The sequence below is a fragment of the Mercenaria mercenaria genome, chromosome 8 (genome assembly GCF_021730395.1).
Source record: "Mercenaria mercenaria strain notata chromosome 8, MADL_Memer_1, whole genome shotgun sequence".
Classification (NCBI taxonomy): domain Eukaryota; kingdom Metazoa; phylum Mollusca; class Bivalvia; order Venerida; family Veneridae; genus Mercenaria; species Mercenaria mercenaria.
The window spans coordinates 69,313,971-69,338,663 of record NC_069368.1 but is presented as its reverse complement, the minus strand read 5'-3'; the positions used below and the strand labels follow the sequence as shown (position 1 = coordinate 69,338,663).

Sequence of the window (24,693 nt, the reverse complement as noted above, 5' to 3'; positions counted from 1 at the left end):
TCACTTTCAGCAAAGGCTAAAAAATATATTTTTCAGCTTTTTGTCTCATTTTCTATATTCTCTGGTAAGGGAAACACGATAATGTTTTTTAAAGGAATGCCTCAGTTATCATTTATAAGGATTATTACTTGATATTTATGCAAAATATGTTTTTATTTGTTGGTTAGGTTGACGTAAGTATATATAACATTATGACTTAGCTATATTCCAGCTAGCATTATGTATGTCATGCAGAAAAATACTGCTCCATTGTAGTGTCCCCACAAGCAAGATTGCAGTGTTAAGGGTTCCAACTGTTGATTTGGTTTTAAGCTAAACTTCACCAGTGACACATACCATCATATTTCAGATTAATTTCACAGAAATGATCTTCGGTCTCTTTATTGAATTGCTTTGTCACTTCTAATGTAACAGTTGCATGCTACTTAACGGAAGAACAATTCTAATGGTAACATTTGCTTGTTAATTACAATAGGTAGGTAAAGTAACAGAAGAACAAACCAACAACTATCAACAATAAAAAGCTTTATTATGAAAAGTAACAATTCAAATACCTTAAAGGGAAAGGCAATGTTATTCATGTATTTATTCCATCTGCTAGGATTTTTTAAATCATTAAAATGTGAAAGAATGTTCGACTGTAGTAAAAACTTTTTAGAAACAGCTGGTCTGAGTATGATATCACTTCACTTGAATGTTTTTTCAGTATTCTAACATTGCCTTTGAGTTTTTTTTAGAAATGCAAATTGTTGACATTCAGTGGGAAATTTGAGGTTCTTTATTTTTCTCAAAGCACTTTAGCAAAATTATTGCTATATGATAAGCAGCAGCATTTGGAACTTCTCTGAGTTCTGTTTCCTGCAAAGATTCTTTAAAGCACTCAAATGCCTTCAGTGAATTTCCATCTAGAAGATAGCAGTTTGCCAGAATGTTTAGAGCATGATGCCTCTCACGACCTCCTTTTGATTCCTCTACTGATATCTGAAGAAATTTCAGGTTCTTTTTGAAGCTTGAGAAATTTTTGGAAGCATAATTTCCATAGCACAGCAAGAAGTTAGCATAAATGCATGGATGTATTACAATGTTATTGTAACTACCGTCAAATTCAGCTAGAGCACATTCAAACTTCAGTGGATAGGGGACACAGTGAACATCTTTATATGAGAAAATTACATCATGGGCAGCATGTTTTATTTCCTTTTCACCCTGAAATATTATGTCTGGTACTTGCTTGGAAAGTCCATCTCTTGTAAAATGTATACTTCTGTATGTTGAACACCACCCGGAATATATTAAGTACTTGGGTTTTTGTAATAATGTATTAACAATTATCATTGACATTGAATAATTTCTTAAAAACTGATAAATTGTAGCAAGGTACAGTACTCCAGACATTCCATCCATCTTGCTAGCATAGGAAACCATTTCTGTCATATCCTCAGATGAGATAGGTATTGATTCAATGCAAGTTTGAAATGCCTCATCTTCTTGTACAGTTATTTCTCTGAAGCATGCCATTGCAAAATTCAAGACCAAAAACATCATTGTCATTTCTATGAATAGAGAGTTGGTTCCTTCTGGTGGGTCCTCCATAAATGCAGTCATTTGACATAGGATGTGTCTGATGTCTCAGTGTTCAGTTGTAACATACAGTAGTAAATTGAACATGTCTCTGTATAGATGGTATGCTTCATTAGCCTTTCTTGCAATTGAAAAATCGCTTTCCAAGACTTCAAACTTGTAGCCAAGTTTTTCAAAACTGCAGGTTTCTGAAGAAAGAATTTCACGAGGCCATTCCCACTCAGAAGGAAGACATTTTAACACATTTGCAGTGATGTTTGTTCTTATTTTATGTATTTTCTCCAAAATCTGTTTCTTCTGCTGATCATTTTGAAATTTGTGTCCAAACAAATTGATATGGCTGTTGAAATAGTGGTGTAACTGTCTCTGATGTATACAGTCATAGAGCCTGTCCAAACATGTTGCTATACAAACCAGTAAGTTTTCTTCAAACCACATAGAAAGCCCTTTCTCTTCTGACAACCAAAACACAATTGTTTTCATGTTATATGAGCTAAGTTGATCTGGAGCAACTTTGTCGAAATAAAGTTTATGAATTCGTTTCAGAATAAAGTAACAATGTAATTGTGTGTCACTGAAACTCCATACAAGTTCTCGTTCACACAGTAGATAGGATATTCTCCATTCTAGAGAATGATGTTCTGACTCTGGATTGCCGATGGGAACAACATAGCACTTCTTGTTACTCATTTTTTTTTATCAGAGACTTATTTGGCCAGTTGTGCAGACGTCTGCGTGTAATCCATTCTTTTGCATCAACAGGCCATTCCATACATTCTAGTGCATGCGCAATGTCTATCTGTTTGGAAATACCTGGCTTGCCATTTATAAATCCACGTCTACTAACTCGTTCTGTTGATGCACAAGGACCATGGCAATAAAAGACTTTAGAACGTCCATGACAGTAACGATGCATGAGAGATACAGCCAAGTCTGCAAACTTCTTGCTTGACAAAAACACTCCCTCTGTTGTTTCTTCTAGTATTTCTTCAATGGCTACATCATCTGAAATACTATAAAAAATTGGATTCTTGGTGTCAGCAAGGTGCAGTAGTTGTAGACGGGCATAACCTGAATTACACATCCTGGTATCAAGAAGAAATACATTGCCTGTTTTCTTTAAGTCATCCTTGTTTTCGTCTGACATTTTCACAGCTATATTATGAAAAACAATCATTCTGTCAATATCACTCTCTGGTGTCTCAGTGCCTTCACCAACACTGCCACCTTCAAAATGTTCAAGATCATTTCTTACACTGTTCATCAAATGCTCAAGAACAGGCCCCGTGTTCACAAAACATTTTCAGTCTCAGCTGAGTTTGATAATGAAACTTTTTGTCATTTATATCTAGATAGCATGATCAAAATATTTGAAGTTACTAACGATTTTCAAACGATTTTCATAATGGTGGTCATCTCAGTTAGAATTTAACCTGAAGTTTTAGTAAATGATATAAAATTTCAAACTCAAACCAGCTGAGACGAAAAACGTTTTGTGAACACGGGGCCAGAAGTTGTATTTCTAGCCAGTTCAGTTCCATTACTTCCTGATCTGCTTAGGCAGAGTGATGTAGAAATAAGTCTGGATAATTTCTGCGAACTTTCATTTTCACATGCCATTTCTGCGATTCTCTAATTAAAAATATTCAGACACCAGTTAAATTTTATGTTACTTTGTGTAGTGAAAAAAATAAAGGATAATTTTGTGAAAGTTAAAAAAGAAATTATCCATGGTAAAATATTGAGGAAAATGGAGTCAATTTCACTAAAACATTATTATATGCTTGGGTAACTAGGGACTTTTGATCTGCTGCAAACTACACATGTAACGTGCCTGTTTTAGTAAAACGAAGATATTATATTGTGTTGTATGCCTCTGTTTCTCTACCTGTTCATGCATCTGTTATATTTCTTGTCCTTAACTCAGTAACCGTTCAAGGTATGGGTAGTTAGAAAAGAATATGAAGATATACAGAGTGCAACAGCCATATTTGTAGGTCAAATATTTAGGGCTCAAATGTCAAAACTGTTCTTTCCTAATTGAGGCGACTCTCTGACTGGACGCGTTCCGTGGATTACATATTACTAAACCTGAAGATGTTATTTCCTCCATTCTTGAGGAACATAACATACATTCAGTCGACCAGATAGACATATATCAGCAAATTTAAATGTAAACAGCTAAATATTATCGTTACCTTGAAATGCATAGTTAATATTTGGGAAAAAAAAACATTGCGACCCTCTAATTATGCGCAACAAATTCACGCATCGAATTGTAATTGATTAACCGGGTCAATGTCTTATTGCCGTATTTACTCTACTGAAAGTGGTAACCGATTTAATTTGTTGTTGGATTTAACAATTTATGTTAAATATCTTGTGTAAATACTTACCTGATATTTTTTGGCAGTATAAAACAGACATTGCAACCAAAATTTTACAAGATGATCATTTTATACTTATATAGATATGCCCTAGAAGGAACTTTTGCTATGCTTTAACTTGTTGAATAATTGTAATTAATTACACTTTTTCAAATAATTGAAAATAAGTATTAAGTCCAAGCTCAGTTAATTTAATTGTAATTGATTAACTACACATGTAAATATGTCTCCCACCACACAGTGGTGTGGAAGACATATTAATTTACTTTGTCTGTTGGGCAAAGGTCAAGGTCACATATTGAGTTCAAATGTCAAACCTGTCTTGTATTTCATGTACAGAGCACAAATTAAAAACAATTAAAGACATTGACTGCCTATCTCCAATCCATACTGCCTGTTAATTAAAAATGTTTCATGTTTAGTTTGCTATATTATCTTGTCACCACAGCCCCAAAAAGCCCACTGGCCTTTCCCCCATTGATATGCCAAAATGTGTACCTCGTCCTCTGACCTAACACTTAATAATTATGTATTTTCCATAGCTCATGTTTTTATTTCGATGTAAATGAGATGTGGAACCAAAATTTGTAGTCCTGTTTGGCGCCATATAACCTATACTGTGTTGGTGCGCCGTAAAACCCAAATAAATAAATAAATTGTCCTACTAACCTTTTACCACACTGACACGTTTATTCTTGTATCTATCAATTACCAAACAGATACGTGTTGACCCGTGTCTATTGATTATCAGATAGATACATATATTCTCCATTATCGGCCATTTGAACAAAATCCTATATATCCACATGTCTCATAGTCAGTTTGAACAAAAACCTATATATCCACATGTCTCATAGTCAGTTTGAACAAAACCTAAATATCCACATGTCTCATAGTCAGTTTGAACAAAATCCTATATATCCACATGTCTCATAGTCAGTTTGAACAAAAACCTATATATCCACATGTCTCATGATCAATTTGAACAAAACCTAAATATCCACATGTCTCATAGTCAGTTTGAACAAAAACCTATATATCCACATGTCTCATAGTCAGTTTGAACAAAATCCTATATATCCACATGTCTAATAGTCAGTTTGAACAAAAACCTATATATCCACATGTCTCATGGTCAATTTGAACAAAATCCTATATATCCACATGTCTCATAGTCAGTTTGAACAAAAACCTAAATATCCACATGTCTCATAGTCAGTTTGAACAAAAACCAATATATCCACATGTCTCATGATCAATTTGAACAAAATCATATATATCTGCATGTCTCATAGTCAGTTTGAACAAAAACCTATATATCCGCATGTCTCATAGTCAGTATGAACAAAATCCTATATATCCACATGCCTCATAGTCAGTTTGAACAAAATCCTATATATCCACATGTCTCATAGTCAGTTTGAACAAAATCCTATATATCCACATGTCTCATAGTCAATTTGAACAAAATCCTATATATCCACATGTCTCATAGTCAGTTTGAACAAAATCCTATATATCCACATGTCTCATAGTCAATTTGAACAAAATCCTATATATCCACATGTCTCATAGTCAGTTTGAACAAAATCATATATATCCACATTTCTCATGATCAATTTGAACAAAACCTAAATATCCACATGTCTCATAGTCAGTTTGAACAAAAACCTATATATCCACATGTCTCATAGTCAGTTTGAACAAAAACCAATATATCCACATGTCTCATGATCAATTTGAACAAAATCATATATATCCACATGTCTCATAGTCAGTTTGAACAAAAACCTATATATCCGCATGTCTCATAGTCAGTATGAACAAAATCCTATATATCCACATGTCTCATAGTCATTGACAAAATCCTATATCACATGTCTCATAGTCATTTGAACAAAATCCTATATATCCACATGTCTCATAGTCAGTTTGAACAAAATCCTATATATCCACATGTCTCATAGTCAGTTTGAACAAAATCCTATATATCCACATGTCTCATAGTCAGTTTGAACAAAATCCTATATATCCACATGTCTCATAGTCAGTTTGAACAAAATCCTATATATCCACATGTCTCATAGTCAATTTGAACAAAATCCTATATATCCACATGTCTCATAGTCAGTTTGAACAAAATCCTATGTATCCACATGTCTCATAGTCAATTTGAACAAAATCCTATATATCCACATGTCTCATAGTCAGTTTGAACAAAATCATATATATCCACATGTCTCATGATCAATTTGAACAAAAACATAAATATCCACATGTCTCATCAATCTATTTATTATGTCTCCCACCACACAGTGGTGTGGAAGACATACCGGTTATTGATTTACTCCTGTCTGTGTGTCGGTCACAAATCTTGTCCGCACTCTTTAAGTCAAATATTTCTCATCTGATCTTCACCAAACTTGAGCAAAATGTGTTTGACAATAAGTCTTCTGCCAAGTTTGATAACTAGCCAAATCTGCCCAGGCACTTCAGAATTATGGCCCTTGAATTACTGTAAATCGGCCTTTTTACTCTAGTCTGCTCTCTAACTTGAACAGTTCTCTCTTGTCTGCTCTCTAACTTGAACAGTTCTCATCCGATCTTTACCAAACTTGAACAAAATGGGTTTGCCAATAAGTCCTCGGCCAAGTTGGATAACTAGCCAAATCTGCTTAGGCACTTCAGAATTATGGCCCTTGAATAACTGAAAATCACTGTACACAGATGCCAGTGATAATGTATTGGTGCATGGTTGACTCAGATACATAACTATTCAGATGATAAGGCAGTTGTTGGGGACATGCACTTTTCCCAAAAGCAGCTCTTGTTGATTATTGATTATCCCTTATCAGTGTTATGTAAACAGAGCTCCAGATAAGCTTTTGGTGCAATTGGGTATTAGCCCATCACTTTTTGTCTGAATTGGGTATTGGAAATCTGAATTGGGTAAAAATAATATCAATATCTAGCCTTTTCAGAAGTAATTTGGTATTTGCTAAAACCAATTGGGTATTTTACCAATCTCGCACAAACAGTTGAGTATTTTTTGCTCCGTGGCCGAGTGGTTAAGGTCGCTGACTTCAAATCACTTGCCCCCCATCGATGTGGGTTCTAGCCTCACTCGGGGTGTTGAATTCTTCATTTGAGGAAGCCATCAAGCTGGCTTACTGAAGGTAGGTGGTTCTACCCAGGTGCCCCCTCGTGATGAAATAATGCACGGAGGGGCATCTGGGGTCTTCCTCCACCATCAAAGCTGGAAAGTCGCCATATGACCTAAAATGTGTCGATGCGCTGTTAAACCCAACCAAAAAAAAAATTTTTTAAAGTTTTTTTTGCTTACAGTATATATGGTATAAATATTTAACCAGGATTGACTAACTACACAAAAGTACTTTAATAGCACTCTTCAATGTTCAATACAAAAATGTATTTAAGATTGTAATGAAATGAGATTAATTTAAAAAGTACTGTTTCTTTAGCTCACCTGTCACGAAGTGACAAGGTGAGCTATTGTGACCGCTTGATGTCCGTCGTCTGTCAACAGTTTCTAAAAAAATCTTCTTCTTGAAAACCACTGGGCAGAATTACACCAAACTTCACAGGAATGATCCTTAGGTGGCCCCCTTTCAAACTTATTCAAAGAATTGAATTACATGCAGAGCTCTGGTTGCCATGGCAACCGGCAACCGAAAGGAAAAACTTTAAAAATCTTCTTGTCCAAAACCACAGGACCTAGGGCTTTGATATCTGGTATGAAGCATCATCTAGTGGTCCTCTACCAAAATTGTTCAAATTATCCCCCTAGGGTCAAATATGGCCCCGCCCCGGGGGTCACATGGTTTATATAGACTTATATAGGGAAAACTTTGAAAATCTTCTTGTACAAAACCACATGGCCTAGGGCTTCGATATTTGGTAGGTAGCATCATCTAGTGGTCCTCTACCAAGATTATTCAAATTATCCCCCTAGGGTCAAATATAGCCCCGCCCCGGGAGTCACATGGTTTATATAGACTTATATAGGGTAAACTTTGAAAATCTTGTACAAAAGCACATGGCCTAGGGCTTTGATATGGTATGTAGCATCATCTAGTGGTCCTCTAGCAAGATTGTTTAAATTATCCCCATAGAGTCAAATATGGATCGCCCCGGGGGTCCCAAGTTTTACATAGACTTATATAGGAAAAAAAGTTGAAAAATCTTCTTGTCTGAAACCACAACACTTAGACCTTTGATATTTGGTTTGTAGCATTGTGTTATGGTCCTCAACCAAAATTGTTCAAATTGTACCCCTTGGGTGAAAAGAGGCCCTGCCCTGGGGTCCCAAGTTTTATATAGACTTGTATAGGAAAAAGCTTTAAAAATCTTTTTGTCTGAAACCATACGACCTAGGCTTTTGATATTTGGTTTGATGCATTGTCTAGTAGTCCTCTACCAAAATTGTTCAAATTATGCCCCTGGGGTTAAAAGAGGCCTCGCCCTGGGGTCACTTAGTTATTATGTAAGTTTTATAGCAAAAATACTTAAAAAATCATCTGATCCTATTTCCAAAACTGTTTAATTATAATTACCTGATGTCCCCAAGTAATATGATGTCACTTGACTGTGACCTTGACCTACTGACCTACTTTCTTGTTAGCTCACCTGTCACATAGTGACAAGGTGAGCTTTTGTGATCACCCTTCGTCCGTCGTCAGTCCGTCCATGCGTGCGTCAACAATTTCGTGTCTGCACGATAGTGGTTTCATTTATGATTTTATTTTAACCAAACTTGCACACAACTTGTATCACCATAAGATCTTGGTTCCTTTCTTGAACTGGCCAGATCCCATTATTGGTTCCAGAGTTATGGTCCCTGAAAGGGCCAAAATTAGCTATTTTGACCTTGTCTGCACAATAGAAGCTTCATTTATGATTTGAATTTAATCAAACTTACACAAAACTTGTGTGACCATAAGATCTTGGTTCCTGTCTTGAACCAGCCAGATCCCATTATAGGTTCCAGAGTTACGGCCCCTGAAAGGGCCAGAATTAGCTATTTTGACCTTGTCTGCACAATAGTAGCTTCATTTATGATTTGAATTTAATCTAACTTGCACAAAACTTGTGTCACTATAGGATCTTGGTTCCTTTCTTGAACTGGCGAGATCCCTTTATGGGTTCCAGAGTTATGGCCCCTGAAAGGGCCAGAATTAGCTATTTTGACCTTAGTCTGCACAATAACAGCTTCATTTATGATTTGAATTTAATCAAACTTGCACAAAACTTGGGTCGCCTTAAGATCTCATTACCTTTGTTGAACCGGCCAGATCCCATAATGGGTTTCAGAGTTATGGCCCCTGAAAGGGCCAAAATTAGCTATTTTGACCTTGTCTGCACAATAGCAGCTTCATTGATTTTTTAACCAAACTTGCACAGAACTTGTATCACCATAAGATCTTGGTTCCTTTCTTGAACTGGCCAGATTCCCTCATGGGTTCCAGAGTTATGGCCCCCTAAATGTCCAAAATTGGTTATTTTGACTTTTGCAACCATATAGAGACTTCATTTATGGTTTTATTTGATACAAACTTCCAAAATATCTTCTACAATAAATCTTGGATTCCATGACAAATCAAATCCAATCGTAGGTTCCAGAGTTATTTTATATCTGTTTACCTCCCCTGATTGTAATCAGAATGGATTTATATCAGTAAGTCCTTATAGGACTTATTTGAAATTTCATTATTGTCATTAGTTGGACTGAACCAGCCAGGGTAGATAACTATGGACTGATTTTATGTCAAATTACCTCCCTTTATTTCAAATTAAAATGGGTATATCTCCATAACTGATGAAGATACTGATCTGAAATTTCATTTATGTCAACAGATTTATTTGGCAGATCCTTCTTTTGTTCACTTACAATAACTTTCTTTTTAATTACTTCCCTTTTATGTTACTATAAATAGCTTATTTTTAGTTACTTTTTTATTATTGGCCATAGGGAAAAACCGAGACTACTTTTCTGTGGTACAACATGGATGGTACCTCCAATTTTTAGGTGTATTTTGATATATCTGTACCTTTAAAAAGAAAAAAATTTCTTTTTGGTTAAATTTCTTCCCTTTGTTGTTCCTGTCCTTTGGACTTAGATATTTTTTTGAGGACCTTCTCCTCTAGTGCAATGATAACAGGTGAGTGATATAGGGCCATCATGGCTCTCTTGTTTTTAAGATACGGTCTTAAAATTTTGATGACATACACAGTTTTGCACACAAATCGTAAAACTGAATTTCATTGGCCATGAATGTGACCTACTGACTTTCTTAATATTTTATCATCAGTTTGACATATGAAACATGTAGCTCATATTACTCAGGTGATCCAGGGTCATCATGACCCTCTTGTTTGAATTGTTTTAACATGCCTGTAAGCATGTAATTCATAGTGCCAAAGATATTTTTTATCCAATCATTTAATTAATTATCCCCCGCCGATGAAATTGGTAGGGGGGTATTGAAATGGTGTTGTCTGTCCATCACATCTGTGAGTGCGTCCGTCCGTCCGTCCGTCCGTCCATCCACAGCCATATCTCAGTAACTAGCTGGTAGAATTTCATGAAACTTGAAATAAACATGAACCAACATACTGCAATGATGCCTGTCATGTTTTTTTTTTTGATTGGCAATTTTCCTTCGAGTTACTGCCCTTGATTTAATGAAAAATGTCTGTCCGCAGCCATTTCTCAGTAACTATCATGTAGAATTTCATAAAACTTGAAATAAATATGCACCAACATACTGCGATGATGCTTGTCAAGTTTTTTTTTGATTGGTCAATTTCCCTTAGAGTTATTGCCCTTGATTTAATGAAAAATCCACGTCTGCAGCAATTTCTCAGTAACAAGCTGGTAGAATTTCATGAAACTTGAAATAAATATGAACCAACATACTTCGATGATGCCTGTCATTTTTTTTTTAATTGGTCAATTTTCCTTAGAGTTATTGCCCTTTAATTGTTTAAAAATCTACAGATTTGTACATAACAAACCAACCAATTGGTAGAATTTCATAAAACGTCTTTCATTCTTTTTCATGCACATTTATTATAAACATGTGAAGTTGTGTACCCACACCTGGTCACCACCTTTCCTTGGTCACACTCCATCCCCCCACCCCACACACACAAAAAAAAGATTATTGGTTCCAGAGTTATGACCCCTGAAAGGGCCAAAATGAGCTATTTTGAGCTTGTCTGCACAATAGCAGCTTTATTTATGATTTGATTTTTACCAAACTTGCACACAACATGTATCACCATAAGATCTTGGTTCCTTTCTTGAACTGGCAAGATTCCATAATGGGTTCCAGAGTTATGGCCCCTGAAAGGGCCAGAATTAGCTATTTTGACCTTGTCTGCACAATAGCAGCTTTATTTATGATTTGATTTTTACCAAACTTGCACACAACTTGTATCACCATAAGATCTTGGTTTCTTTCTGGAACTGGCCAGATTCCATTATGGGTTCCAGAGTTATGGCCCCTGAAAGGCCCAAAATCAACTATTTTGACCTTGTCTGCACAATAGCAGCTTTATTTATGATTTGATTTTTACCAAACTTGCACACAACATGTATCACCGTAAGATCTTGGTTCCTTTCTGGAACTGGCAAGATTTCTTAATGGGTTCCAGAGTTATAGCCCCTGATAGGGCCGGAATTAGCAATTTTGGCCTTGTCTGCACAATAGCAGCTTCATTTATGATTTGAATTTAATAAAACTTGCACAAAACTTGTTTCACCATAAGATCTTGTTTTCTTTCTGGAACTGGCCAGATTCCATCATGGGTTTCATAGTTATGGCCCCTGAAGGGGTCAAAATTAGCTATTTTGACCTTGTCTGCACAATAGTGGTTTCATTTATGATTTGATTTTAACCAAACTTGCACAACATTTGTGTCACCATAAGATCTTGGTTCCTTTCTTGAACCGGCCAGATCACATAATGGGTTCCAGAGTTATGGCCCCTTATAGGGCTGGAATAAGCTAGTTTGACCTTGTCTGCACAATAGCAGCTTCATTTATGATTTGAATTTAATCAAACTTGCACAAAACTTGTGTCACCAAAAGATCTTGGTTCCATTCTTGAACTGGCCAGATCCCATAATGGGTTCCAGAGTTATGGCCTCTGAAAGGGCCAAAATTAGCTATTTTGACCTTGTCTGCACAAGAGCAGCTTCATTTATGGTTTGATTTTAACCAAACTTGCACACAACTTGTATCACCATAAGATCTCGATTCTTTTTTATATGCCAGCAGGGACGTATTATGTTATCGCCTCATTGTCTGTCTGTCTGTCTGTGTGTTGGTTAGCAATTTCCCTTCCGCTCTGTATTGCAGTGCTCTTGTTTTTATTTGGCAGATTCTTCTTTGTTCGCTTACAATATTTTTTTTTATTACTTCCCTTTATGTTACTATAAATAGCTTATTTAGTAACTTTTTTATTATCGGCCGTAGGGAAAAACTGAGACCACTTTTCTGTGGTACAACATGGATGGTACCTCCAATTTTTAGGTGTACTTGGACATATCTGCACCTGATAAGAAGTTAATCTTTTTGTTTTTGGTTAAAGCAGTGGTACTCAGGTGAGCGATATAGGGCCATCATGGCCCTCTTGTTTATGAATTGGATATTAGGAATTTTAATTGCGTTTTAGTATGCACACTATGAATTCATTTGGGTTTTCTGCAATTTTAATTGCGTAAATACCCAGATATGCAGTTTATCTGAAGCTCTGTGCAAAAGAGGTTCATATTGGCTTCTGTTTTGTATGGTAAAGGGTTGTGAGGTCTGGTTACCTCAAGGCATGAAAAAAGCATGCATTATTTCTGCAATTGGATTTTAGCAGAGTGATGATTGATTTGAAAAGAAAATATGTAAGATCAAATCCACATTCTCTAAAAATATGCATAAAGGGCACATATCTCATGAAACATCACAGGAGAAATGTCCTTGCTATTTTCCCTTGGAGTGAACTGGGCAAATCTCTTCTTAGGTTTTTCTGAAGTAAAATGGCAAGTCATTCTATTTGTATGAAGTACTTGTACTCTATATTATACACAGCTTTTGAAATAGAGGAATGTTAAACTTTATAGTAATACTGGTGGAAATTATAGAGAATTGTTTAAATTTTTAAATAGAAATTAAATACACAAACCTTCATGAGGTAGTATCCATTAACTTGCATTTGTGTTTTAACATATATAATCTGGTTATTAGCCAGAAACTGTCAATTAATTACTGTCTGGATTATTAGATAGACATGGCCTGTTACCTGATCTTTTTATGTAGATATTGTACTATTTAATTGACCTGTCAAAACATGGACCCGGCTTTCATTATATTCTGTTCGAGCCTATATAAGATTAACATGAAAGCCGGTAACATATTTTGACAGGTCAATTAAATAGTACAAAACATATAAATACTATCATTTAGCAGATATGTCTCTAGACAATTGATTTCTTTGAGTTTAGCAAAAAAAAAACAAAAATGCATCTTAAGGGCATAAAAGTTCATGTTGCATGTATCTTAAAATGTATCAGATCTAGGATTATGAGAAGTTAAAGGAGTAGTATGTAGCATATGAGGAGGTACACCTAGGGTTTAGTTTGAGATTTCATTTAGTTAGACCAGAGTTATGGCCCTTGATGTAGTCAGAAATATGCATAAAATATGCCTTAACTTTCACTCAAGGTTTGGGATTCTTTCATGAAACAAACCAAAACACCAACTTGCTTGTAAAAAGTCGTTGGCTTTACAAGGATGCCTACCCCATGCCTGTGTAATTCAGGGCAAATAGAGTTTCAAAACGGGGAAAGTTACCATATGACATGTACTGCTGTAACTTAAAATCAAACCAAACTAAACAAAAGTTGGAACCCTTCACATTTTGATGTCTTACTGGCCCACTGGTAATATCCAGTAACAAGGAGTAAAATTTTAAACTAAGTAGTGATAACTTTTGATATGCATGGTTTATTTGAGTAATATGAATTAATAATAATTTTTGTATATTTTTATTAACAGTCTTGCCTATGATTTTATAACACTACTGTAAGTGCAGAGTAATTCCTTATTTTAATACCTAATAATGACTAAGTAATACCTTGTAAATATGATTCATTAAAAAAAAACAAAGAAAGCATGATACTTTCCCTATCTATTTTCACACAAACATTGCAGTTTGGAATACTGTGGTGTTTTGGGATGACATATTTCTGCACCTGATCACTACAGCCTAGTTCTGTTTTGGTTTTGAGATTAGTTTGTTTTTAAAAAATCTATACATTATCATTTTTGTTTCTTTGGTATAATCAAAATGTATCTAAAGCAAAAGTGAAGAACACTTGTTGGCATTGACTTGGACTTGTCTTGGGCTTCCAGTTGTAATCCCATTGAAAGTGGGACTTAACTCCCTTAACGGCTGTAAATTTTACTTACCGGTAGTCTATAAAAATGTGAAACATTTGATTTTGAAAAGTCAGGTTAAAAGTCTGTATATTATTTCTCAACCAGACAGCTGCAGGGTTGTAGTGATATGAACATGCTCTGATAGAATTCAATTAATTTCATTTTCTAACTGCATCAGGTAGACTTGAAAACAGTTGAAGATTTTTGTTTTGTTTTGACAATTTTGTTTTGCTAGTTTTGACACTTGAAGACAATTCATGCTAGTATACTGATATGCTTGTAGATAGAACTTACAATAATCAGTTCATAGCCCCTCCCACACAAAGAACTGCATACCTGTATTAGTGATAAATACAGTTGTTTGAATTGTTCATGTATAATTGAGAAAAAAATGTAAGTTAACACTTTGTTACTGTATTTTGTGTTCTCTGTCATTTTGATATTAGATAGCTATCTCAGACTTACAAATAAGAAAATAGTGAAGACATGGTTTTAAGTATTTGTTAAAAAAAAAATCTAAAGTTAAAATGTTGATATTATCCTTCTCTTTAAAGCATTTTCATTGTTGTTTTGTGCACCCCCTACCCCCTTATAGCTGAAAACCCAGAAGGCATACAAATGTTTTAACTGTTTGTCGGTCGCCCTTTCATGTGCACTTACTGCCTACAGTTTGTGTCCAGTACAAAAGAAAATTGGTGAACCTCGCCGCTTTGAGCCCATATCAGCCTCAACCTGATAACATTGATATCAAAAGACAGAAGCCAGTTATTCTCTATTTTACACATAATACTATTCTGCCAAGCATATTCAGGGGGCATGTGTCAAACAGTACGGACATCATTCTGGTTTTACTAAGTGGTTTTATTATGCCCCAAAAGGCGGGCATATTAAATTCGCACTGTCTGTTCGTCTGTGTGTGAGTCCATGTAAATTCTTGTCCGGGCTGTAACTCTGCCATCCATCAAGGGATTTTGAATTAAATTGACATTAATGTTCACCATAATAAGACGACTTGTCATGCGCAAGACCTAGACCCCTGGCTCCAAGGTCAAGGTCACACTCAGAAGTAAAAGGTTAACAGGGTCTGTTTTGTGTCCAGTCCATCAGTCTGCCATTGATGAATGGATTTTGAAATTACTTGGCATAAATGTTCCCCATAATGAGACAACATGTCGTGTGCAAGATCTAGACCCTAGCTCTAAGGTCAAGGTCACACTTCTGTTTCTTGTCCGGTCTTTTACTCTGCCGTTGATGAAGGGATTTTGAAATTACTTGGCATAAATGTTCCCTAATGAGATGACGTGTCATGCGCAAGACCCAGACCCCTAGTTCCAAAGTCACACTTAGAAGTCAAAGGGGCTTATTGTCTGGTCCATAACTATGCCATTTATCAAGGGATTTGAAAATATTTTGACACAAATGTTAACCATATTGAGAAGGTGTGACACGCTTATGACCCAGGTCTCGCAGGTCAAGGCCATGTAGAGATAGTACCTAAGTTTTTCAAATCATAGGTATGAAGTTAAAAAGCTTGAAATGAAGACAAATGTATATATATTTCTCAAAAATAGATATATTAACAACAGTTTAACCAGAAGCATAGAGTTATGAGCATTTAATATTTTCATGTAAAAGAAAATTTTGTGATCATGGAAATGTAACTCTTCATGAACCTGGAGAGCAGAAACATCAAAGGGACATAATATAGCGAATATTTTCTATTTGGGTGCATTTGATTTAACATCCAACTGTGATCTGGATTTCTAAATAATGATCCTTGATACTGTGTGCTAAAAATATAAGAACAACTGGAACAGTCCTTTAACAGCAAAAAGATGCTGTAGCAAAATGAAAATTGTTAAGCTCTAAATGGGACTCGAACCCAGGACCTCTCACACCTAAGGCAGACACTTTACCACTTCCCTATAACAGCAGTAGCTATAGCTAGGCAGTTTAAGTGCATCGATTACATTAGGTGAACTGGAACAGTTTTGTGACAACACATAATCGGCGTACTCCGGCTTATCGGCGTATTCGCTTTGTTATCAAACGGCAATTTTCGTGTAAAGAAAAAAATATAATCTAATGCTGCAAACGTTTTAATCCGTCAAAACTGCGCAAATTTCTCTGACGTGTTTTATAGAGTATGAACTTACTAACTGGTAGTACCAGTGAAATATAACTTACACTGAATCTTATATATTTGCCTTTTTGACAGCTGGTGAATGGTAAAGACAGTGCCTTGTCCAAGCAATTACTTTACCAGTTTTGAGAGGATATCAATTGATAGGAAATTACAGTTACAAACTAAATACCTTTTTACAACACATGGAGTCATTAACATTCACAGACAATCAGTATTATGACAAAGATCGACGATCATTCATTCATTCAAATAATTCATAGACAGAGGCCTTTGTTTACATTTTTAATCGTAACCGGTGCTCTTGTAAAAACCACTTTTTTTGAAAAATCGAAGAATGCGAAGAGCTATGGTACGGTCTCTAGGCCATGGTCACGAAATGTTGTGTGATTTTGTTTTGCGCAGACAACTTTAGCATTCTTTGGCATGCTTTGGGGGGCATTTGTCACCAATAGTGTCATCTCTTTTATTTTATGAGATATTTGGTAAAACTTATGTGCTGATATTAAAGCCTATTTTACAAAACATAATTTTTGTGAATTTTAGATACCAAAAAAATGCAATGAGTTGCTTCAAACTACATTTTCCTTACAGGAGTGATTGGTAAGAAAGATTAATTATTATTGATTTGTTTTTACATCTTTTCAGTTCCAAGGTTGAGAAGATCACAGACATCGTGACAGGCAATCCCCTGGTCGTGAAAATGATTGTAGGCTTTAATAGGTAACGTGTAATCACACTATTTATGCCCCCTTTCGAAGAAGGAGGGGTATATTGTTTTGCAGATGTCTGTAGGTCGGTCAGTATGTAGACCAACCCGTTTCCAGATGATAACTCAAGAACACTTGGGCCTAGGGTCATGAAAGTTGATAGGGAGGTTAGTCATCACCAGCAGATGACCCCTATTGATTTTGAGATCAGTATGTCAAAGATCAAGATCACAGTGACCAGGAACAGTAAAACAGTTTCCGGATAATAACTCAAGAACGCTTGGGCCTAGGATCATGAAAGTTGATAGGGAGGTTGGTCATGACCAGCAGATGAGCCCTACTGATTTTGATGTCAGTAGGTCAAAGATCAAGGTCACAGTGACCCGGAAAAGTTAAACGGTTTCTGGATGATAACTCAAGAATGCTTTGGCCTAGGATCATGAAAGTTGATAGGGAGGTTGATCATCACTGAATTTGAGGTCATTAGGTCGAAGTTCAAGGTTACATTAGCCAGGAACAGTTAAACTGTTTCCGGATGATAACTCAAAAACACTTGGGCCAAGGATCATGAAAGTTGATAGAGAGGTTAATCATGACCAGCAGATGACCCGTATTGATTTTGAGATAAGTAGGTCAAAGGTCAAGGTTACAGTGACCCGGAACAGTTTAACCGTTTCCAAGAGATTACTTGAGAATGCTTGGGCCTAGGATCACAAAACTTGACAGGGAGATTGGTCATGACCAGTAGATAACCCCTACAGATTTTGAGGTCAGTAGGCCAGAGGTCAAGGTCACATTGACCTGGAACAGTTAAACCCTTTCCGGAAGATAACTTGAGAACGCTTGGGCCTAGGATCACAAAACTTAATAGGGAGGTTGATCATGACCAGCAGATGACCCCTGTTGATTTTGAGGTCAATAGGTCAAAGGTCAAGGCCACATTTAACCAGAACAGTAGAATCTTTGTTTACAGTGAGCAAATAATTTCTGTTCCTTGTGCAATTACTGAATGCATCAAGGGGGGCATTTCTTGTTCTACAAACTCTTATTTATCATAGACATAAGCTATGGTTAGGGACGTGTACTTGTATTGTTACCTGTTATGGCATGGAGGTCATGATTGTAGGTTTACAGAAGACAAAGACTTTATTAGAAATATACACAGTTGACATGGTTTACAAGATATTTGTATAGTTTCAACTTTTACTTTCTGCCATTTGCTTTCTCAGCAGTCATACTCTTTTTTGGAAAAACAATTTTGAAACACAAAAGATTACTTTTGGTTTTTCACTTATATTTCAACTTCTGGATCCACATTTTAAGTGATGCCAGTTGTCACAGCTTATGAGATGTTTATTGATCATGTCCTAAAATTGAGATTCTGAAACATGTCCTCTGTGTGTGTACTGTGGTAGTTATTTGTTAATAATTAGTAATAATGTGTTTCACAAAAATGTCGTTCATATTGGTATATAGTGTCATTTTTCCAGCCTAGTAAGGGCAGTTTACATGCCACATATAAGCTCTGTGTGTGTGTGTGTGTGTGTGTGTGTGTGTGTGTGTGTGTATATAAGCATCAGTGTTAAGAGGAATGTCTGCAGATGATTTGAAGCAAGTTTTTATGCTTCCATAATTTTGGCTATAAGTTTAAATTTTGAAAATAAAGATTTCTCTTAAAAGTCATTAAAAGGCAAGTTCCACTTCAGGAATTTGAAAAAAGAAAGGACATGAAATGAGCTGTGCCATGGGAAAACCAACAGTGGGTGTGCGACCAGCATGGATCCAGACCAGCCTGCGCATCCGCGCAGTCTGGTCAGGATCCATGCTGTTCGCTTACAGTTTCTCCAATTCCAATAGGCTTTAAAAGCGAACAGCATGGAGCCTGACCAGACTGCGCGGATGCGCAGGCTGGTCTCGATCCATGCTGGTCGCACACCCACTATGTTGGTTTTCCCATGGCACGGCTCAAATGTTATCTAAGTTCTTATGATGATGCTTCCTTATTTTTCCCACTGATGCATTTTAACAGGATGTCTTGTATTTGTATTGAAGGAATCAGCGAGGTCAGAATGCCTTGAAAGAGATGTTACAGCCGTTGGTAATGGATGTAATACAGGATAAGAATATACGTATAAATACTAACCCCATAGAAGTGTACAAGGTCTGGGTCAATCAACAAGAATCAGAAAGTGGGAAAACTAGGTAAGACATGGTATCCATCTTAACGGAGTCGTAAAACGAAGTAAAACAATGTATCAGAAAGTGGTAATAACTATTATTACATTTCAACAGAAAGTAGTAAAACTAGGTAAGAAATTGTATTAGGGTGGTCAAACTAGATAAGACTTTGCAACAGAAAGTGATAAAACTAGGTTAGACATTGTGTCTGGAAGTTGTATCAGTAGGTAAGACATTGTAGTTGAAAGTATTGAAACTACGTTAGGCATTGAATGGGAAAAGGGTAAAACTGGGGAAAATGCTGCAACAGAAACTTCTAATGCCAATTTAGACATTGTATCAGAAGCTTGTAAATTTAGGTAAGACATGGAATCAAAAGTGGGTAAAACAGAGTAGGAAATTTGTGTCAATACTGGTTAAACTAAGAGATTGAATCAGAAACTGGTACATGTTGTTGTAGGTAAGATAAAGCCAAACTCTATATAAAAAAAAATTGAATCAGAAAGTGGTAGTACAAGGTACAATATTTTAGTTGAAGCTGGTAATGTAATTAGAAACTGGTATAACTAGACGGAAACTGGTAAAACTAGACAAAACATGTAAAAAGAAACTGGTAAAACTAGACAAAAAATTGAATCAGAAACTGTTAGAACAGAACACTGGTAAAATTACACCAAGAAACTGAATCTGAAACAGGTAAAAGTAGATGAAAAAAGTGATAAAAAATCTGGTAAAACTAGACCAAAAAACTGTTATCACTTCCTGTTCAACAAATGTATAACATTATCTATGTCTATATTCCAGTGAACTGCCTTATGATGTAACCTCAGAAGAAGCATTGAAACATCCTGAGGTACTGCAAAGACTACAGGAATCTACCAGCCAGTTACAGGCTCTCACTGACCGCTTCTTGATGGCGATATTACAGTCCCTTGACAAAATACCGTAAGTTAGCCTCGCTTCTTGATAACAATATTACAGTCCCTTGACAAAATACTATAAGTTAGCCTCTCTTCTTGATGGGAATGTTACAGTCCCTAGACAAAATACCATAAGTTAGCCTGGCTTCTTGATGGCAATATTACATTCCCTTGACAAAATACCATAAGTTAGCCTCGCTTTTTTTTTTATTGCGATGTAAATGAGATGTGAAACCAAAATTTGTAGTCCTATTTGGCGCCATATAACCTATACTGTGTTGGTGTGCCGTAAAACCGAAATAAATAAATAAATAAATAGCCTCGCTTCTTAATACCAATATTACAGTCCCTTGACAAAATACTGTAAGTAAGCCTTGCTTCTTGATGGCAGTTTTACAGTCAGTAAGTTAGCCTCGCTTCTTGATAGCAAGATTACAGTCCCTTGACAAAATACCGTAAGTTAGCATCACTTCTTGGTGGCAATTTTACAGTACCTTGACAAAATACCGTAATTTAGTCTTGCTTCTGGATAGCAATATTACAGTCCCCTGACAAAATACCGCAAGTTATCCTTGCTTTTTGATGGCAATTTTACAGTCCCATGACAAAATACTGTAAATAAGCCTCGCTTCTTGATGGCAATATTACCGTCCCTGGACAAAATACCGTAAGTTAGCTGCATCTTGATATCTTGATAGCAGTTTTACAGTCCTTTGACAAAATACCTTAAGGTAGTATGCGCCCTTTCTAGAGATTTTTAAAACATCTTCGGATTCTACTCAAATCTGGATTAAATACATGTCACATAATTGCTGTTGCGAACATATAGTTTTTATTTTATTTTGACGTCGGTAACATAGCAACATAATGACGTCAAAGTGCCATCTGCCGGCTCTTACTGAAACCGAGGTGTTTCTGGGTTTTTTCGTTGTATCTTTTTTATTAGTGCATCAAAATTTAAAATTCAAACTACACTGTAATCGCGAAGAAAATATTTATGAAAACATTACTATATATTTGTCGTTAATTCTCCGAGTGTGTGTAAATCAGCATAAATGCAACGTCAAAACGTTATAAACGTACCTGTTTTTAACGCACTATTGCATCTTTGACTGCGTATAACGAAAAAACTGCGCGGTATTTTTTTTTTAGAAATTTACTGTGAATTCCTCTATCATTTCTGCACTAAATGGATTAATAAAAAACATACCTTCTCGATTTAGATTTTTCAGCATTCAGCTCGATATGAAACGCGATGCATTTGTTTGTGTAACGTCAAATATTTATCATGTCACTTTGCAGTGATTCATATCAGTTTAATTTATTTAAATTTCGATATCCAAACACTAAAACAAATGTTTAAAATGAAAACTTATGAAAACTGTTCAGTTGTGTTGGGTATAAACCAATGAAAACAACACACATACACTTCAATTTAAGAACATTTCATTGTCGTTATAATATTAAAAAAAACAAAACAACAGCAATTATCTACTACAACCAGCTATCCAGTTGTTCATTTGGTTTAGTTGTAATCCATTGGAATAATAGTTTTCACTACTAAAATATGTTTATTACCATGACAGTTTCGACAACGGTCTTTTGTCTTCCTCAGATGTATCATACTACGAATATCGGCTATCTTCGGCATTGTCCGTCAGTTTCCGTAATATGATTTATCTAAGGAAGACAACAGATCATTGTCAGTACTACGGTGCCCCTAAAGTGACATGTTACGCACTTTTTTCCACTTAGGTAATGTGAGACTTTTTTGTATTTCGTTTAAACGAAATGATTTCGTTTAAACGAATTAGTTATTTCGTTTAAACGAATTGGTTATTTCGTTTAAACGAAATAGTTATTTCGTTAAAACGAAATGATTTCGTTTAAACGAAATAAAAAAAGTCTCACATTACCGAAGTGGAAAAAAAGTGCGTAACATGTCACTTTAGGGGCACCGTACAATACTGCGATGGTAACAAACATATTTTAGAAGTGAAAAAAGAACTTTATTCCAATAATACCTGCTATTTCTATTTGTCATCTTTGTAGAGAGTAGAACAGTGCAAGAACAGTAGAACGCCTCTAAATTAGGCATCCTTTTTGTAAAAATAAAATGCTAGTTAGTAAGTAACTGATTTACTGAAAAAAATGATGATACAAGGCATAGGAAACATTTGTCAAAAACAAATCGTCCGGTATCTGGGATACAAGGATAACCAGTTTAGAGGGATAAGTTTCGTATATTTATTCAAACATGCGTAAAACGATGCAAAGTGATATCAATTTTGAGGGTAATATTGAAATATCACATGCGCGAATTTTATGCGCTACGGCTCACTGATGAAAGTAATCTGGAACCCAGTGGTCGCTTGCATGGAGCTCTGGCTGATAACAGAACATGCACAAAGGGTACATAACAATAAAAGAACTTTTTCTTTGTTTCATATAAAATTCAGCAACTTCAAAACAATTTTAATACAATTACAACATTTTCACCCCGTCGTAGATCTATTTTTTTTCCACAAGATATCCACACAAGAAAACGAAAAGAAAAAGGGGTGTTGAATAGTTTGCAGTGAAATACAAGTCAACTGAAATCATGGTACCCGCATATTGCCGCATTTCAGAAAGCGAACTGTAAAATAAATACCCTGTTTTAATTTCAAGCAAACAACTCGAAAACATGCATGGAAAGTTTCTTATTCCATGTAAAATTCATTTCATGAGTTAAATAATGCGCATTTTGTCCCCGGTGACGCAAAAATGCACGAAAAATGGGAAAATCAGGATCAATTTGTTAGTTTATATTTCATTCACAATAATACATGTACAAATTTAATACATACACCATAGTTTGAACAAAGTAAGTAGGAAAAGATAAGAATGAAAGTCACATAGTCTTAAAGAATTCTTCTCTGATTAATCTAATCCAGACTACTTTCGACTGAATCATGGAAGCACATTTTTTCACCCAGTTACTACTATATACCATATGGATTTTGTTCCGTCGCATAATTATTTTATGACGATTTCTGCCGGTATAATAAAATACTGCATTCAAGAGAGTGTGAAATGAAAATCGTTCACCCCTCTAATCAAGAATATCAAGCCTTTATTTCACTTTTATGAGAAATAAAGGGGAAAAATGAAATTTCCTTGAAAATCATTCAATATACCTGTGCGTTTTTTTTTTTTTTTTTTTTTTTTTTTTTTGGGCTGTTTTATATCACTCTCTCGTGAGAGCAAGATTTACATGTTACTTTATCTGACATAAATATCCAATGTAAATTTTCCATTATATTTCCATTAGTTTAACTCGAATGATATATCATACCCACCAGTGATTTTATAACTCCTGCGCAAAGCCGTTATTTCCAATTTATGCGCATGTGATATGATGCATAATTTCATATCACATGCGCAACTACGCTATTTTGGTTTTCTATGCATGTGATATTATTTTTTCATTATCTATACTTTAGCATTGATAAAAAGACTGAGATGATACATTTTTATACGAAGCGTTTAGATACTTTAGTATTAAATGACCTTTTCTGGTGTTTGTAGATGTGTGAATCCGGCCTTCATTATGGCGCCTCGGTCGATATTCATATACCTCGCGGTGAACACTGCATATTATCCTCTCAGGAATTCCTTTGTGCGTACTTTAAAGTGTATGTGCTTTTCCCGTATTTAACAGCCTTATTTTATGAGCTCATCAAACGGGTAAGGCACGGAGATCAGGACAAACCGCCAACAATAACGTCACACGCACAATGCGCCGCGTTTTAAACTGAGTTGAGTTATGCAGAATCTTTTTTATTAGTCAATTTAGTACAGAAATGATAGAGGAATTCGCAGCAAATTTCTAAAAAAATTTTACCGCACCGTTTTTTCGTTATATGCAGTCAAAAATATAACAGTGCGTTAAAAACAGTTACGTTTATAACATTTTGACGTTGCATTTTTACTGACTTACACACACTCAGAGAATTAGCGACAAATATATAGTAATGTTTTCATAGATATTTTCTTCGTGATTTTAGTGTAGTTTGAATTTTAAATTTTGATGCACTAATAAAAGAGATACAACGCAAAAATACAGAAACACCCCGATTTCAGTTAGAGCCGACAGATGGCGCTGTAACGTCATTATGTTGCTATGGTACCGACGTCAGAATAAAACAAAAAGTTCATAAAACCAACGGCAGTTGTATCACGTTTATTTAGTCTAAATTTGAAAGGAATCCGACGACTTTTTAAAAATCACGACAAAGGGCGCATACTACCTTAAGTGAGCCTTGCTTCTTGATGG

At 35.6% G+C, this 24,693-nt stretch overlaps 1 protein-coding gene across 1 annotated transcript in view; it reads left to right on the top strand.

The window, feature by feature from the left end:
* Positions 1–24,693, top strand: part of LOC123566139 (ras GTPase-activating-like protein IQGAP1) — a 179,966-nt gene that overhangs the window by 110,332 nt on the left and 44,941 nt on the right. The window contains 3 exon segments of the mRNA XM_053549182.1: positions 17,180–17,290; positions 19,330–19,479; positions 20,260–20,400. Coding sequence (XP_053405157.1) covers positions 17,180–17,290; positions 19,330–19,479; positions 20,260–20,400 — 402 coding nt within the window.